The sequence below is a fragment of the Podarcis tiliguerta genome, assembly GCF_965153285.1.
Source record: "Podarcis tiliguerta genome assembly, chromosome: 2".
Classification (NCBI taxonomy): domain Eukaryota; kingdom Metazoa; phylum Chordata; class Lepidosauria; order Squamata; family Lacertidae; genus Podarcis; species Podarcis tiliguerta.
Genome location: NC_139535.1, coordinates 18,777,300 through 18,793,012, shown reverse-complemented (window position 1 = coordinate 18,793,012; position 15,713 = coordinate 18,777,300). Strand labels below are relative to the sequence as shown.

Here is a 15,713-nt window from a genome sequence, read left to right as displayed (position 1 = left end):
AAGCCATGGGGGTTGCATGTGAGGGAGGCAGAACTAAGGACTTGCTGGGCACTTCTGCATCATGGATGTACAGGCAAGCCCATGCATGTTTACTTGGAAGTAAGTCCCCTTGTGTTCGATGGGACTTACTGCAAAAGTAGCTGTGCAAAGGACTGCAGCCTTAAACTGGCTAATAATAGTTATTATTTCATATTTGGGAGTGGAATGTACCGTATTTTTTGCTCTATAAGACTCACCTTTTCCCTCCTAAAAAGTAAGGGGAAATGTGTGTGCGTCTTATGGAGCGAATGCAGGCTGCGCAGCTATCCCAGAAGCCACAACAGCAAGAGGGATTGCTGCTTTCACTGTGCAGCGATCCCTCTTGCTGTAATGGCTTCTGAAATTCAGAATATTTTTTTTCGTGTTTTCCTCCTCCAAAAACTAGGTGCGTCTTGTGGTCTGGTGCGTCTTATAGAGCGAAAAATACGGTATTATGTATGGGTTGGGAAACCCTTCAAAGGAGAAGAGGGGGAAATGTCTCTTCAAATATTTCAATTGTTTTATTAATGTAAGCTGCCTTGATAGTTTTTTTATATTAGAAGGCAACATATACATTCCTCCATAGCTGTCAAGTGTCCCTTATTTGAAGGGACAGTCCCTTATTCCAGCGCCATGTCCCCGCTGCTGTCCCTTATTGACGGATGTCCCTTAAATGTCCCTTAAATTTCAAAGGAAGCAGCTCCTCTCCCTCCCTCCCTCCCTGCTGGCCAGGGAGGAGGGAGGCTCCAACTGTGTTGCTTGGCTGTGTTGCTCACCCAATAAGAAGTCTAAGAACGCCTGGGGGGTAGAGCTTGCATGCCTTGTGTGTGGCTAGTTAATGCAAGCTGAGAGGTTTTTTGAATGCTGGACGCCATGTTGTTGCACGTGCTGCTGCAAACTTTGCAGTGCAAAGCCAGGCTGTTGAGCCATCTTAAGTTGAGGCTGCATAGGCCTTGTGGTGCATGTGATTCAGATTATATTCAGTTGAACCTCTGGTTACAAAGTTGGTTGGACAGTGTTCTCGAAGCTACCAGCATGAGTTTGACCAGACTGCAGGAAGACAGGAAGACTGGAGTGCCTGGAACAGGTGAGGCTGCAGGTCCCTTATTTTGGCCACTAGTCCCTTATTTTCAAATCTGTAAGTTGACAGCTATGCATTTCTCCAATCCTAGTTTTTCTAAAAATTAACTAAAAGAATGAGATCTGCCTAGTTAATCAGGGCTACCTTTTTAATCCATTCAAATATTTCTAACCTTTTAAATCCAGTCAATCGACTATAGGAAAACCAATCGCATGTGCAGTGCATCCCTTTCATATTTACTCAGAGGCAATGCCCTCCTCTGTGTTCAGTAAGGCTTATTACATAAGGAGTGCAGCCTTAGATGAATGATCTATTTAAACATTTCCACATAACAATGCAATACTCCAAAAGGAGGAGGAACAGACTTTGTTATTTAGATTATAAATTCAATGCATGTGTCTTAACAAGCATAACCTAAAAAGAGGCATTGCCCCTTCCCTCTTGTCACAGGATGGGATGCTTCCAATTAGATGGTGCTTGTCACCTGTAGTTTTCAGAAGTTTTCTGTTTTTAAAACTTTACTGCAGAGTGATTGCTTGAACAGCAACCTCCCCCCAGAGAACTCTCGCTGGCTGGGGAGAATGCTTCCAGGCTTTCTTCTTCACTGCAGGGATATGAATCAACAACTCATCTGCTTCTTTCTTTTTCTCTCTCTCTCCTCTTCCTCTCCAAGCCTCTGGACTGTTTGCCTACCTGGAACAAGGGCAGAGCACTTGGGCCCCAGATTTCCAGAGCTACCGCCGTGATGCAAATGAAGAGATGATTAAAGAATTGCCGGAACAATTGCCAGAGGCAGCAACTTGGTGCAATTCCTACCGGTGTCCTGTGAGCATCCATAGTTCAGATCTATCTGGTCCAGGTAAGGATTGTACTTGGCATCTTCAAGCTTAAGCCTAAAATCACCTTCCGAGCCCCAAATCAGAGGTGGCTAAGTTATCATGTTCCTTTTTTTATAATAATATTTATTCATCGTTTTATAATTACAGAAGAAAAAAGAAAGAATATGAGAGAAAACAACTATAAAAAAATTAACAAACAGTACATCAAAAATAGAAAAAAAAGGAATACATCAAGACAACAAGAAAAAACAAAAACATTTAAAAACACATCCAATTTCCATATCTTTATCTTTCATTTACTTGTTTCCTCGAATTCCTCACACCTTCCTTTTTGTATTCTAGTTCAACTTAGCTAATTCAGCAAATCCTTTCCCTCTTTCTCAATTTTTTGTTCTATAATTTATCTTAACACAATCTAACTTTAAATTTTCCACTTTAACCCATTAACAATCAGTTTTTGCTTAAATCTTTATAATATTTCTGCTAAAACCTTATAACTTCATTCCAGTATTCTTCTAACATTCATTAATTTTACAGTATTTCTGTAAATATACTTTAAATTTTTTCCAATCTTCTTCCATCGACTCTTCTCCCTGGTCTCGGATTCTGCCGGTCATTTCCGCCATTTCCATGTAGTCCATCAGCTTCATCTGCCATTCTTCCTGGGTGGGTAAATCTTGTGTCTTCCAATATAAGTTATCACGTTCCAGATGTCTACAGCTCCCATCAGCCTCGGCCAGCGTGTCAGTGTTGGAATTTGTAGCCCAACAGCCCCTGAAGGGCATCAGGAACTCCTCAAGAAGGACATGAAGGCCACAGACCCTCCCCCCAGCTGCAGAAACTGGTCTTCTGAATACTACAACACACACGTAACTGGCTGTAAAGTAACATAACATATATAATAAAACTGTAATCGTCATATCAAAAAATTGCAAAGCACAGTTCCTGGTGGCAATACCATATTATATTACAGTGGTACCTCTGGTTACAGACGCTTCAGGTTATAGACTCCACTAACCCAGAAATAGTAACTCAGGTTAAGAACTTTGCTTCAGGATGAGAACAGAAATTGTGCAGCAGAGGCGTGGTGGCAGCAGCGGGAGGCCCCATTAGGTAAAGTGGTGCTTCAGGTTAAGAACAGTTTCAGGTTAAGAATGGAGCTCCGGAGCGAATTAAGTACTTAACCCGAGGTACCACTGTACTATTAACCTTCTATATGTTTTTATTGTCGTAAAGTCCAAGGATAGTCAAGTCCAAACATTGTCAAGTCCAGCGATTACAATGTACAGTTCCTGTTGGCAATGCCATTTCATACTGATAGGTAAAGGTAAAGGTAAAGGTACCCCTGCCCGTACGGGCCAGTCGTGTCCGACTCTAGGGTTGCTCGCCCATCTCGCTTAAGAGGCCGGGGGCCAGCGCTGTCCAGAGACACTTCCGGGTCACGTGGCCAGCGTGACGAAGCTGCTCTGGCGAGCAGGCACCAGCGCAGCACACGGAAACACCGTTTACCTTCCCGCTGCAGCGGTACCTATTTATCTACTTGCACTTTGGCGTGCTTTCGAACTGCTAGGTGGGCAGGAGCTGGGACCGAACAACGGGAGCTCACCCCGCTGCGGGGATTCGAACCGCCGACCATGCGATCGGCAAGTCCTAGGCACTGAGGTTTTACCCGCAGCGCCATCCAGGTCCCTATTTCATACTGATATCTTCAGGCAATTAGAATTAAATATTCTTAAAGAGACCTAATCACAATGATACCCAACCAATGCAAATCTAATATGTTAAGTATTCCATATCTTCATTTATATACACTATTACAACTTTATCAAACTTATTCAGTGAGGCTTAATCATCAAAGGATCCCATCTAGCAAATGGTCATTGCGGTCTCCACTTCCTAATGTTGATCGTAAAAGTATAAATTAATCTTAGGAGCCTGTAACATCATTAATTACCTAAACACCTGTGTGTTACAAGTAGGATACCTTATTTGCAGTAATTCAGACAACAAAGGGGTCCAGCTCCGAGGGCCTTCTGGCCGTTCCCTCACTGCGAGAAGTGAGGTTACAGGGAACCAGGCAGAGGGCCTTCTCGGTAGTGGCAACCGCCCTGTGGAACGCCCTCCCAACAGATGTCAAGGAAATAAGCAACTGAGTTTTAGAAGACATCTGAAGGCAGCCCTGTTTAGTGAAGTTTTTAATGTTTGATGTTTTACTGTGCTTAATGTCTATGATTTGTTGGAAGCCACCCAGAGTGGCTGGGGCAACCCAGTCAGATGGCCTGAATAATAACAATAACAATAACAAATTATTATTTCCCCACCTCCCCCCTGCAACGCACATTTTATTTTCATCTCATTTTTCATAGGGATGTTCCGGCCTTCTTTTGGTAGCCTCTTCCAAGCCTTCTCAGGGATTTTTCTTTTCCCTTCCTTTGCAGATGATGACCCGATGAGCGAGGAAGAAGATGAAAACGTGAAGAGGGAAGAAGGTCCCAGAGTCACAAAACCACGGGCATCTCTGTTGGGGAAACCCAGTGCTGGTTCCGTGGGGGAAGAAGCCTGGGAGAGTGGGAACAATCGCTTGCAGGGACAGACGGCCAGTAACAATCCTGCCAACGAAAAAGATGGAGGCCTTGTTGGTAACGGAAACATCCAGCAAAGCATAGATGCAGAAGGGAGCCAGAACGTATGCTTCAAGTGTGGGAAAAGATATGGCAGGAAGTCAACTCTCACGAGACACCTAAAACTCCACAGCAGTACGAGACCCTATATATGTCCCACCTGTGGCAAAGGTTTCACTGAGAAATGTCAGCTCATTGCCCACACACAAACACATACGAAAAAGCGTCGTTTGAGAAGGGAACCTTACGAATGCCCTGAGTGTGGAGAGGACTTCTTTACGAAAGCCTCTTTCAACGAGCATCGGGCGAGTCACACCAATGAGCCAACCTATTCGTGCCCTGACTGTGGGAAAAGCTACGAGGCAGAGAGTCGCCTTGTTCGCCATGTGGCGAAGGCCCACTCGGGTGCGGCTCTCTTTGAATGCCCCGGTTGCGGGAAAGGCTTTAAGAAAGAGAAAGATCTCGCTCGGCATCGAGCGGCGATCCACACCGAGGGAAGCTGCTACCGGTGCCATGACCATGGGACAAGCGTCGGAGAGGAATCTCCTCTAATCAAACGGGGAGAGCTCCCCGCAATGGAGCCTCCTTGCAGATGCTCAGAATGCAAGGAAGGTTTGGGTGACGATGCCAGTCATTGGAGAACGCATGAAAAGGGCAACCCTCAAAAATACCTTCCCCGTGAAATGCACTTTGGAAAGAGGACGCCCCACCCCACAAATAGGGAAAGCGATGCAGAAGAGTATAGCCACGAATGCCCCATGTGTGGGCGATGTTTCAAGAATGGGATATGCTTTGCTAATCACTGGAGGGTGCATGCAAGAGAGCAGCCGCGCGGACAGGCAGGTGCGTTCAGGGAAGAAACCCGACTCACTAGAAATCAGAAAACCCAAGCGGATTTTGAATCCGAGGCATGCTGTGACTGCGGAAAGCCCCTCTGCGCCGACTCGAAGCTGCCTGCGCAGCCCAAAATTGAAATGGAAGATAATCTCTATAAATGCCCCGACTCTGAGGAAATCTTCAGAGACAGCCGACATTTTGCTAACCATCAGAGAAGAGGACAACGGGAAGACCTTGAGGCAAGAGCGCTGGCGGCTGACCAGCTGGAAACCCCCCGGAAGAAAGGATGCTATAGTTGCTCACGTTGCGAGAGAGTCTACACAACCCACTACAACCTCAGGAGACATCAGAGAATCCACCCGGAATGCAGGCCCGCCCAACGTCCCAGCTGTGGGGAAGGTTTTTCCTGCGCGTGGTCCTTCCCTGACAATCGGAAATCCTGTGTCAAAGGAGAAAACGGCCTGCACAAAGGCTCTCGCTATGTGAAAGGGTTTGGCACTAAAAGTGTGCTCCATGGATGCTTGCCACCCACTGTAAAAGCCAAGCCTTACAAATGTCCCGTTTGTGGGAAAGCCTTTGCGTACAGATACACTCTCGCTGAACACCAGGAAACCCATGAGGATGAGCAACCCTATCTGCATATATGCTCGTTCTGCAGCCAAGCATTCCGAACCTGGAGCTGCCTCAATAGACATCAGCAGCTGCACATGGGGGAGAAGCGCTACCAATGCGCCGTTTGCGGGAAAGCCTTCGCCTACAGGGACGCCCTCGCTCGTCATCGGGAGACGCACACGCAAGGGGCATTCCACAAGTGCACTTTCTGCCCGAAAACCTTCCCAACCAGGAATTCTCTGAGTAGACACAGGCTCATCCACTTGAAAACAAGGTCCTACCAGTGCTCTATCTGCCAGAAAGCCTTCGGGACAAAGTATTCCCTCCATAGGCACCAGGACACGCATGCCAGTGGAAGTCCAGGCAAGCTGACCAGTGGCGAGGAAGGTCCTGGCGTAGCTGAAGAGGAAGCTAGCACGACAGAAGAAAATTCCAATGGTTCTCCTGATGGTTCAATGATATCTGGGCATGAGGACATCTACAAGGAGAAGGAGAGCTTCGAGAGTGTGGGCGGCGTTGCCTGGGGCAGCCGCTTGGAGGAAAATTTTGCTAAAGGGTTAGAAGAACATAAGAACACATTTGGAGATGGCTCAGTGCTTCCCGAATACCAAGCTAGACATGCCGACGAAAGTGTCAACCCAGGGTGTGAAAATTCAATAAACTCTAAGCACCAGGGAGTCCATGCTGAAGGAAATTCACCTGATTGCTCTGGGCCGATGGGCAACTCAGACCTTACTGGACAAGAAGAACCTGTTACTGGTGACCAAACTGTTTCCAGGGATGACTCCATGCTTGCTCACAATACAGAAGGACATTTCAGCCTGTGGACCAACAATTCGGCCTACTCTGGACTGATTCAGGGAGCCCCTATAGGAGATAACCCTCCCGAGAGTTCTGGGAGTGTGAGGACCTCTGTGTACGGCTCATTGCTGGCTGAAGAGCAGAACACCCACTTAGAGGAACACCCTGTTAATGGGTTAGATGGTCAGGATCCCGTTAGGGTCAATTCAACTCACTTGAGTCATGAGGGAGTTGTCACGGGCAAAGAAAGCCATACATGCCTTAACTGCGGGAAATCCTACAAGGAGAAATATTCCCTCACTAGACATCAGCTAACCGACACCTCGGCGAGACCTTATCAATGTCAAACCTGTGAAGAGAGCTTCCAGGACCCCCAAATGCTAGCAAGGCACCAGCTCACGCATACAGATTTCAAGCCTAATCAGTGCCATGAATGTGGGAAATGCTTCAGAACAAGGTCCCACATTGAGAGGCATCTGAAGACGCACAGAGAGAGGCCCTACTGCTGTGTTTATTGTGGCAAGAGGGTCACAACAGGCCCAAATCTTCGGTATCACCTCAGGCTTCACACAGGAGAGAGGCCGTATAAGTGTGCAGAGTGCGACAAAGATTACCCGAACCCGTGGTCCCTTAAGAAGCATTTGAAGACCCATTTGAAAACAAGCTCCTCCTAGAGCTAGACCAGCTAGATCAGGTTTCTCAACACAGGGTTGCCATATTTCCAAAAAGTAAAATTCCTGACGCCTGCAAAGTTGCTCAGCTTTTTTTTTTTTTTAGGAAGGTCCCAAAATTGTTGAGCTTCTTTGGGGGACCCCTCCCCCCACAAAATAGTGATTTTAAGCTTTTGGAACTGTTTCTGCTGCTTTTTCCATCGCGTTGCCACACATCCGTGTTTTCCCTGACATTTTGCCGATTTGGCAATATCCCCCCCGACCCCATTTTGTCACCCAAAAACCAGGACGTATCAGTGATTTTCCTGATGTGTGGCAAGCCTACTTAATATGTTTTCCCAAGACGTAATGAAATGGGACGATCCTTAATATGGTCTGCTGCTATGGGTCTGTTTTACCTAAGATCATTGGTGCTGAAACATGCCTGTGTCTTCAGGTAACCCAGAATCTCTATACTGTATAAGGAATGGTCATATTCTATCTCCTAATCAACTTTACTTTGTGCAGTTTCAAAATACCTCTGCTCAGGGAATGAACCTTTCGTGCCGCTGGTGATACATAGATATTTTGGTTGTTTTGAATTACTGGACCTGACTGGAAAAACACGGGTGCTGCTTGACGGAGGAAGGAAGTGGTAACCAAGAGGCCAGTCTACTCTCTCAAAAGAAGAGGTGTGGGGAGAAACAACTGTGTAGTTATTAATTTTAAAACATCCACTCCCTAGTCAGAAAACAAGAGCTGCAGAATATTGTTCAGTTTGGCATGGCTTAGTTTGATGCTGAACTGGTCTGAATTCTAACACCCTGGTCTGAGACAGTGTAGCACAATGGTTAGAGCAGGGTTCCCCAAACTTGGGTCTCCAGCTGGTTTTGGACTACAATTCCCATCGTTTAGAATGATACCACATAGGGAAATGTTCCCTGATACCAAGATGAGGGATTCTATGGAATGCAGACAGAGAGAATTGATAAGAATAATAATCTGTTATGACCTTGACGGAAGCGTACAATAGACAAGCTTTCTTGTGTTTTGGCTCGTTTCTCTCTCTCTCTTTTTTCTTTTCTTTCTTTTTCTCCTTCTTTCTTTTTTCTTTCCCATAATGGCTCATGTTTTATGCCATGTATTTTGATATTTTTTGTAGTTTTGTATCCCTTTCTATCATTATTATTAAGGATTTCTCTTTTGTAATTTTGGTTGCTTAAATTTACCTGTATTTGTTTAAAGCAAAATTTAAAAAAAATCATTTAAAAAATCCCCATCGTCCCTAACCACAGGTCCTGCTAGCTAGGGATGATGGGAGTTGTAGTCCCAAAACATCTGGAGACCCAAGTTTGGGCAGACCTAACGGACTAGGGTTCAAGTCCCCATTTGGCCACTGGGTGACCCTCAGCCAGCCGTTGCTTCTCAGCCTAACCTTCCTCACAGAGTTATTGTGGGGATTAACAGAGCAAGGGAACCATGTGTGTCACCTTGGGGGGGGGGAGTGGTATATAAATGCAATAAATGAATAAAAGTAATAATTCAAAGCCCCTCTTTCATCTTCTGGAATATGAAGGTTTTTACTAGGATATTTTTTAAGGGGAGAGGCATAGCAACTGAACTGTCTGGTAATTTATGAACCTTGTGAAAAGACAAAATATTCCGAGAATTCTTAGGCACACTGGATTTTGAATGTCTTGTATTCTGATGCACACTGCATGTTACGCACACTGACCATAGAAATCAAAGATTAATCACCACCTTGCCATGCTACTGTTGCCGTTGTTTTGGTGGTCTTTCCTTTCTCCATCAGATATATCTCAGGTTATTGTCTTAGCATGGGACTGGCAGCGAAAATATATGTGTGCAGACATCTTCCATAGCAAGATGTGCTATTCAAAAGGACTCAGGCAAGTTCTTTGTACATCTCTCTCCCTGCTCCTGGTTGTACCGTAAGGTGTGAACTCAGAAAAACTGGGAAAACACCAGTGGTGGCAAGAGGATTAAGTACTGAAATATGGTACAAAATTAAAACCTACAGATTTCTACAATTTACAGTGACTGGAACACCCAAGATCGTTCAGGATAGTTGCCCTACGAAGTCCATCTTTTGCAGGAATCCCAATTTACTATTGTTTTTCACCTGGATATATATATAGTGTGTGTGTGTGTGTGTGTGTGTGTGTGTGTGTGTTTTATAGGAGCAGCTGCTACTTACTTATCGCAGACACTCCTCTGGAGCCTAAAACTTTGAGGATGAATTATTTACACTGTTTTTTTTTCTTCATAAAAGCTTTTTTTTACTAGTATCTGTTTTCTGGATTTTATTTCGGGGTGGGTGGGGTCAAAAGACATGGCTGCTGGATGGCAGAAGAAGGAAATTATCTTGAGGGTAGGAAAGTGATTTGTCTGCCTAGTCAAAGACTGGGAGGGGAAAACAACAACAACAACAACAACAACAACAACAGGTTTCCCCAGCCACTCTGGGCGGCTTCCAACAAAGACTAAAAATACATTAAAACATCAGTCATTAAAAACTTCCCTAAACAGGGCTGCCTTCAGATGTCTTCTAAACGTCTGATAGTTGTGTATCTCTTTCACATCTGACAGGAGGGCGTTCCACAGGGCGGGCACCACTACCGAGAGGGCCCTCTGCCTGGTTCCCTGTAACCTCACTTCTCGCAGCAAGGGAACCGTCAGAAGGCCCTCAGAGCTGGACCTCAGTGTCCGGGCTGAACAATGGGGGTGGAGAGGCCGTTTAGGGCTTTAAAGGTCAGCACCAACACTTTGAATTGTGTTCGGAAACGTCCTGGGAGCCAGTGTAGGTCTTTCAATACCGGTGTTATGTGGTTCGGCAGCCACTCCCAGACACCAGTCTAGCTGCCACATTCTGGATTAGTTGTAGTTTCCAGGTCATCTTAGTCCCACGTAGAGCACATTGCTAGTCCAAGTGGGAGATAACTAGAGCATGCACCACTCTGGTCAGTCTGCGGGCAGGTAGGGTCTCAGCTTGTGTACCAGATGGAGCTGGTAGACAGCTGTCCTGGATGCAGAATTGACCTGCACCTCCATGGACAGCTGTGAGTCCAAAATGACTCCTAGGCTGCACACCTGGTTCTTCGGGGCGCAGTTACTCCATTCAGGACCAGGGAGTCCTCCACACCAGCCTGCCCCGTGTCCCCCGAAAATAGTACTTCTGTCTTGTCAGGATTCAACCTCAATCCGTTAGCCGCCATCCATCCTTCAAACCATCCTTCATATCATTCCTCATTTGTCTGTGACTTGTGTGTTTTGGTATGGAGGAACTCTTGGTTCTGTGAATAAAGTGGTTTAAAACCTAGAACCAGGTTTCCCATCTCACTTGCATTCTGGGAGCCAGAGAGGGTGCCAAATGTCTCAGATCAGCCACCCGCTTCCATCACTGGTTGCCCAACAAGCATTTTCAAAGCTCGGAGGCTGGTTGGATTTCTTCTCCATGTTTTGTGTCCTGGTTCTGTCTTCTGCAGAAAGTTGTGAGTGCCCTCAGGATGGCTACTTTGTGAGGGCAGAAGTGAGCCAGGGCCTCACAAGTAGCACCTGGCTTTCCTCACAAATTTCCAATAATTCTTCTCCCGCCCCAATCCTGCTTCCTCCCCATTCCTCTGTGGGAGGTTGTGCACCTAGCAGCATGACAGGATGCTAGAGCCATGAAGGTAATTTTCTCTCTACATATGTAAGCTTCAACGTACGCATTTGGGTATTCAGTCAAAAGTAGGCCATAGTCAGTCATCCTAAATTGCCACAGCTGCCATATTTCCTGGTAGGGCTTTAAAGAAGTGAACGGAAGATGGAATGAGCTGCTACCCAGTAGAAGCTTCTAGAACCCTGTCACGAAGCCCACACACTGTCTATGTTTATTTTTGTTCATTTCAAAAAGTAGAAGTTGTATTGAACATCAGCTATTTATTTTTTCACATACACAACTGTTTACAATTATCACCTTCCTTAAAAATAAATTTAAGACCTTGTGTGAAAAAAACCTTCTTACAAATGGGTTTATCCATAAAAGTCAAGCGCAACATAAAATTTAACATACTAAAGTCCTGAGCCAAAGGGTGGCATTTTAAGGCAAATATATCACTGCATAAACTGGCCTGTGGGGATTTGAGCCCAGGTTTTTCAGCATTCTCTTTCGACATTTCAGAGACCCCTTGGCCCAATGGATCTCTACTTCCTAGCTGGAGTGGGTTGAATGCAAAGGCAGCTGTGCTGACCCATAAAGAAAATGTCATAATCCTCACAAAATTCTGTGCAAGCCTTCAGGTTCTCCAGAACGCTTTCATCAAGCTAAATGGTGAATAAAGAGGAAGAGTTCTGGGTAACTCATAAAGCCAGAATTATGTATAGTCAAAACCCATTGGGTGCAATGGCTGATGGCATTGTCATAGAGATTTTCTCCAGACACCAGCCCTCTTTTGAATTAAAACATATTTTTGGCCAAGTGCATAAAGATGAATGTGCACAAGTTAAAACAGCATTCTGTTGCCCTAATGGGGATTTTGGAACTTCATCTCTCCAGGAGTTTATTCCATCAGCTTGGGCTGGTGGCCCAGGGATAATGTAACTACTGCTGTCTATGCTTTGGTAACCTCTAGGTGAGATTACTGCAATGTGTTCTACATAGGATTACCTCTGAAGATGGTTCAGAAACTCCAGTTGGTGCAGAATTTGGCCAAGTTGCTCACAGGGACCAGAGTCTTCCAAGTGGCCCTATTTCCCAGGGACAGTCCCAGATTTAAAGAAACAGTCCCAGTTTCTGACTTGACCCCAAAATGTCCAACGTTTCCTTGTTGTTGTTGTTTAGTCGTTCAGTCGTGTCCAACTCTTCGTGACCCCCTGGACCAGAGCACGCCAGGCACTCCTGTACTCCTCTGCCACCCGCAGTTTGGTTAGATTCATGTTTGTAGCTTCGAGAACACTGTCCTACCATCTCGTCCTCTGTCGTCCCCTTCTCCTTGTGCCCTCCATCTTTCCCAACATCAGGGTCTTTTCCAGTGAGTCTTCTCTTCTCATGAGGTGGCCAAAGTATTGGAGCCTCAGCTTCACGATCTGTCCTTCCAGTGAGCACTCAGGGCTGATTTCCTTAAGAATGGATGCGTTTGATCTTCTTGCAGTCCATGGGACTCTCAAGAGTCTCCTCCAGCACCATAATTCAAAAGCGTCAGTTCTTCGGCGATCAGCCTTCTTGATGGTCCAGCTCTCACTTCCATACATCACTACTGGGAAAACCATAGCTTTTACTATACGGACCTTTGTTGGCAAGGTGATATCTCTACTTTTTAAAATGCTGTCTAGGTTTGCCATACGTTTCCTTAGGACATCCCTATTTTCACTGGAGAAATGTTGGAGAGTATGGAGTTTTCTGACCCCCCCCCAAGCCACCTGAAGGCAGCCCTGTATAGGGAAGTTTTTAAATGCTTTGTTATGTTTTTATATATGTTGGAAGCTGCCCAGAGTGGCTGGGGCAACCCAATCAGGGGGAGGGGGATAATAAAAATAGAATAGGACATCCCTATTTTCATTGAAGAAATGATGGAGGGTATGCAAGCATGATATATTCAGGAATGAATGAAGCACCCTATATGTTCAAGAAAGCCTTTCTTCAGGAGCAGACTCTATACTGTATTTCTGGCTTTGTTCTTTTTATGGGGTGCTTTGCTGCTGCAGGATAATAATTGACACCTCTATTTCCATCAGAGAAACGTTGGAGGGTATGCAGGGCAAGACTGTTTCAGCATATTGCACCGATCCTGACCCGACTGCACTGGCTGCCAATTAGTTTCCGGGCCCAATTCAAAGTGCTGCTTTTGTCCTATAAATAAAGCCTTGAACAGCTCAGGACAGCAATACCTCAACAACCACCTCTCTCCATATAAACCTATTCAGACTCTGAGATCATCTGGGCTGCATCAATAGGAGTATAGCATCTAGATCAAGGGAAGTAATAGTGCCACTGTATTCTGCTCTGGTCAGACCTCACCTGGAGTACTGTGTCCAGTTCAAGAAGGACACTGACAAACTGGAACGTGTCCAGAGGAGGGCAACCAAAATGGTCAAATGCCTGGAAACGCTGCCTTATGAGGAACAGCTAAGGGAGCTGGGCATGTTTAGCCTGGAGAAGAGGAGGTTAAGGGGTGATATGATAGCCATGTTCAAATATATAAAAGGATGTCACATAGAGGAGGGAGAAAGGTTGTTTTCTGCTGCTCCAGAGAAGCGGACACGGAGCAATGGATCCAAACTACAAGAAAGAAGATTCCACCTAAACATTAGGAAGAACTTCCTGACAGTAAGAGCTGTTTGACAGTGGAATTTGATGCCAAGGAGTGTGGTGGAGTCTCCTTCTTTGGAGGTCTTTAAGCAGAGGCTTGACAACCATATGTCAGGAGTGCTCTGATGGTGTTTCCTGCTTGGCAGGGGGTTGGACTCGATGGCCCTTGTGGTCTCTTCCAACTCTATGATTCTATGATCATCCTCTGAGGCCCTTCTTTGTGTGCCTTCATGAGAGGTCCAGAAGGTCCATGGGTGTAGGGAGGGGGAAGCTGCCCCCCAAAGCAAGTAAATACAAAAAACAACTAACTCATCAATTGAGTCACAGAACACTTGGTTCTGCCTCTTTTTTTTATTATAAATGTTTATTAGGTTTTACATAAACAATAAAAAACAACATAAACAACACATAAAACAGAAAAAATACACAAACATAAAACACAAAAACAACAGTAATAAAAAATAAAAATAAAGAAAATTAAAAATACCCTTTTTGTCTTCATAAAAACCTTGCATTTACTTGTTTCTGCGACTTCCCCCAACCTCCCTGCTCTGTATTCCAGATCAAGTGTTCTGTCTGCAAATTCTTTCCCTTTATCATAATTTAATTTTCTCATCATCTTAAATCCATATCCCATAGTTATATTTCCTTCAATCTAGATTTTGGATCTTTTTCTGTTCACCTTTCTTGCTAAAAACCAGTCACCTTCAGTCCGATATCTTCAAATATTCGTTATCTTACAGTATTTCTGTAAATAGTCTTTAAATTTCCTCCAATCTTCCCTCACCGTCTCTTCTCCCTGGTCTCTAATCCTGCCGGTCATTTCTGCTGATTCCATGTAGTCGATGACTTTCATCTGCCATTCTTCCAGAGTGGGTAACTCTTCTGTCTTCCAATACTGTGCAATAAGTATTCTTGCTGCTGCTGTAGCATACATAAAAAAAGTCCTATCCTTCTTATGCACCTGTTGGCCAACCATACCCAAGAGAAAGGCTTCTGGCTTCTTCGGAAATGTGTATTTAAACACTTTTTTCAGCTCATTGTAAATCATCTCCCAGAATGCCTTAATCTTTGGGCACGTCCACCAAAGGTGAAAGAATGTGCCTTCAACTTCTTTACATTTCCAACACTTATTATCGGGCAGATGGTAAATTTTCGCAAGCTTGACTGGTGTCATGTACCACCTATATATCATTTTCATAATATTCTCTCTTAGGGCATTAGATGCCGTAAATTTTATACCAGTGGTCCATAACCGTTCCCAGTCAGCAAACATTATGTTATGACCCAAATCTTGCGCCCATTTAATCATCATTGATTTCACTTCCTCATCCTGTGTGTTCCATTTTAGCAGCAAGTTATACATTCTTGACAAAATCTTAGTTTTGGGTTCTAACAATTCTGTCTCCAATTTTGATTTTTCCACCTGGAAGCCAATTTTTCTATCCATTTTAAATGCTTCCATTATTTGGTGATAATGGAGCCAATCTCGAACTTTACTTTTTAATTTATCGAAACTCTGTAGTTTCAATTTGTCTCCATCTTGTTCTAAAATCTCCCAATATTTTGGCCAGTTTGCCTCCATATTGAGCTTTTTTAGTGCTTTTGCTTCCATTGGGGACAACCACCTTGGGGTCTTGGTTTCAAGCAAATCTTTATACCTCATCCAAACTTTAAACAATGCATTCCTAACAATGTGGATTTTAAACATTCTATGCACTTTAACCTTGTCATACCATAGATATGCATGCCAACCAAAGACATTATTAAATCCTTCTAGATCCAACATGTCAGTGTTTTCAAGAAGTAGCCATTCTTTTAACCAACAAAAGGCTGCCGCCTCATAATAAAGTTTCAGGTCTGGCAGGGCAAAGCCCCCTCTTTCTTTTGCATCGGTCAGTATTTTAAATTTTATCCTTGGCTTTTTGCCCTGCCAGACAAATC

At 44.7% G+C, this 15,713-nt stretch overlaps 1 protein-coding gene across 1 annotated transcript; it reads left to right on the top strand.

The window, feature by feature from the left end:
* Window positions 1–933: 933 nt before the first annotated feature.
* LOC310671360 (uncharacterized protein) lies at window positions 934–8,469 on the top strand. Its single transcript, XM_083427133.1, has 2 exons — window positions 934–1,958; window positions 4,377–8,469. The coding sequence occupies exons 1-2, from the start codon at window positions 1,859–1,861 to the stop codon at window positions 7,481–7,483; spliced, it is 3,207 nt and encodes a 1,068-aa protein (XP_083283259.1). The 5' UTR covers window positions 934–1,858; the 3' UTR covers window positions 7,484–8,469.
* Window positions 8,470–15,713: the final 7,244 nt, after the last annotated feature.

Bases quoted from the DNA above. Each gene is read 5' to 3' on its own strand.
- LOC310671360 (XM_083427133.1), top strand. From the start codon at position 1,859: ATGATTAAAGAATTGCCGGAACAATTGCCAGAGGCAGCAACTTGGTGC. The intron at 1,959-4,376 runs GTAAGGATTGTA...CTTCCTTTGCAG, and splicing joins TTCAGATCTATCTGGTCCAG to ATGATGACCCGATGAGCGAG.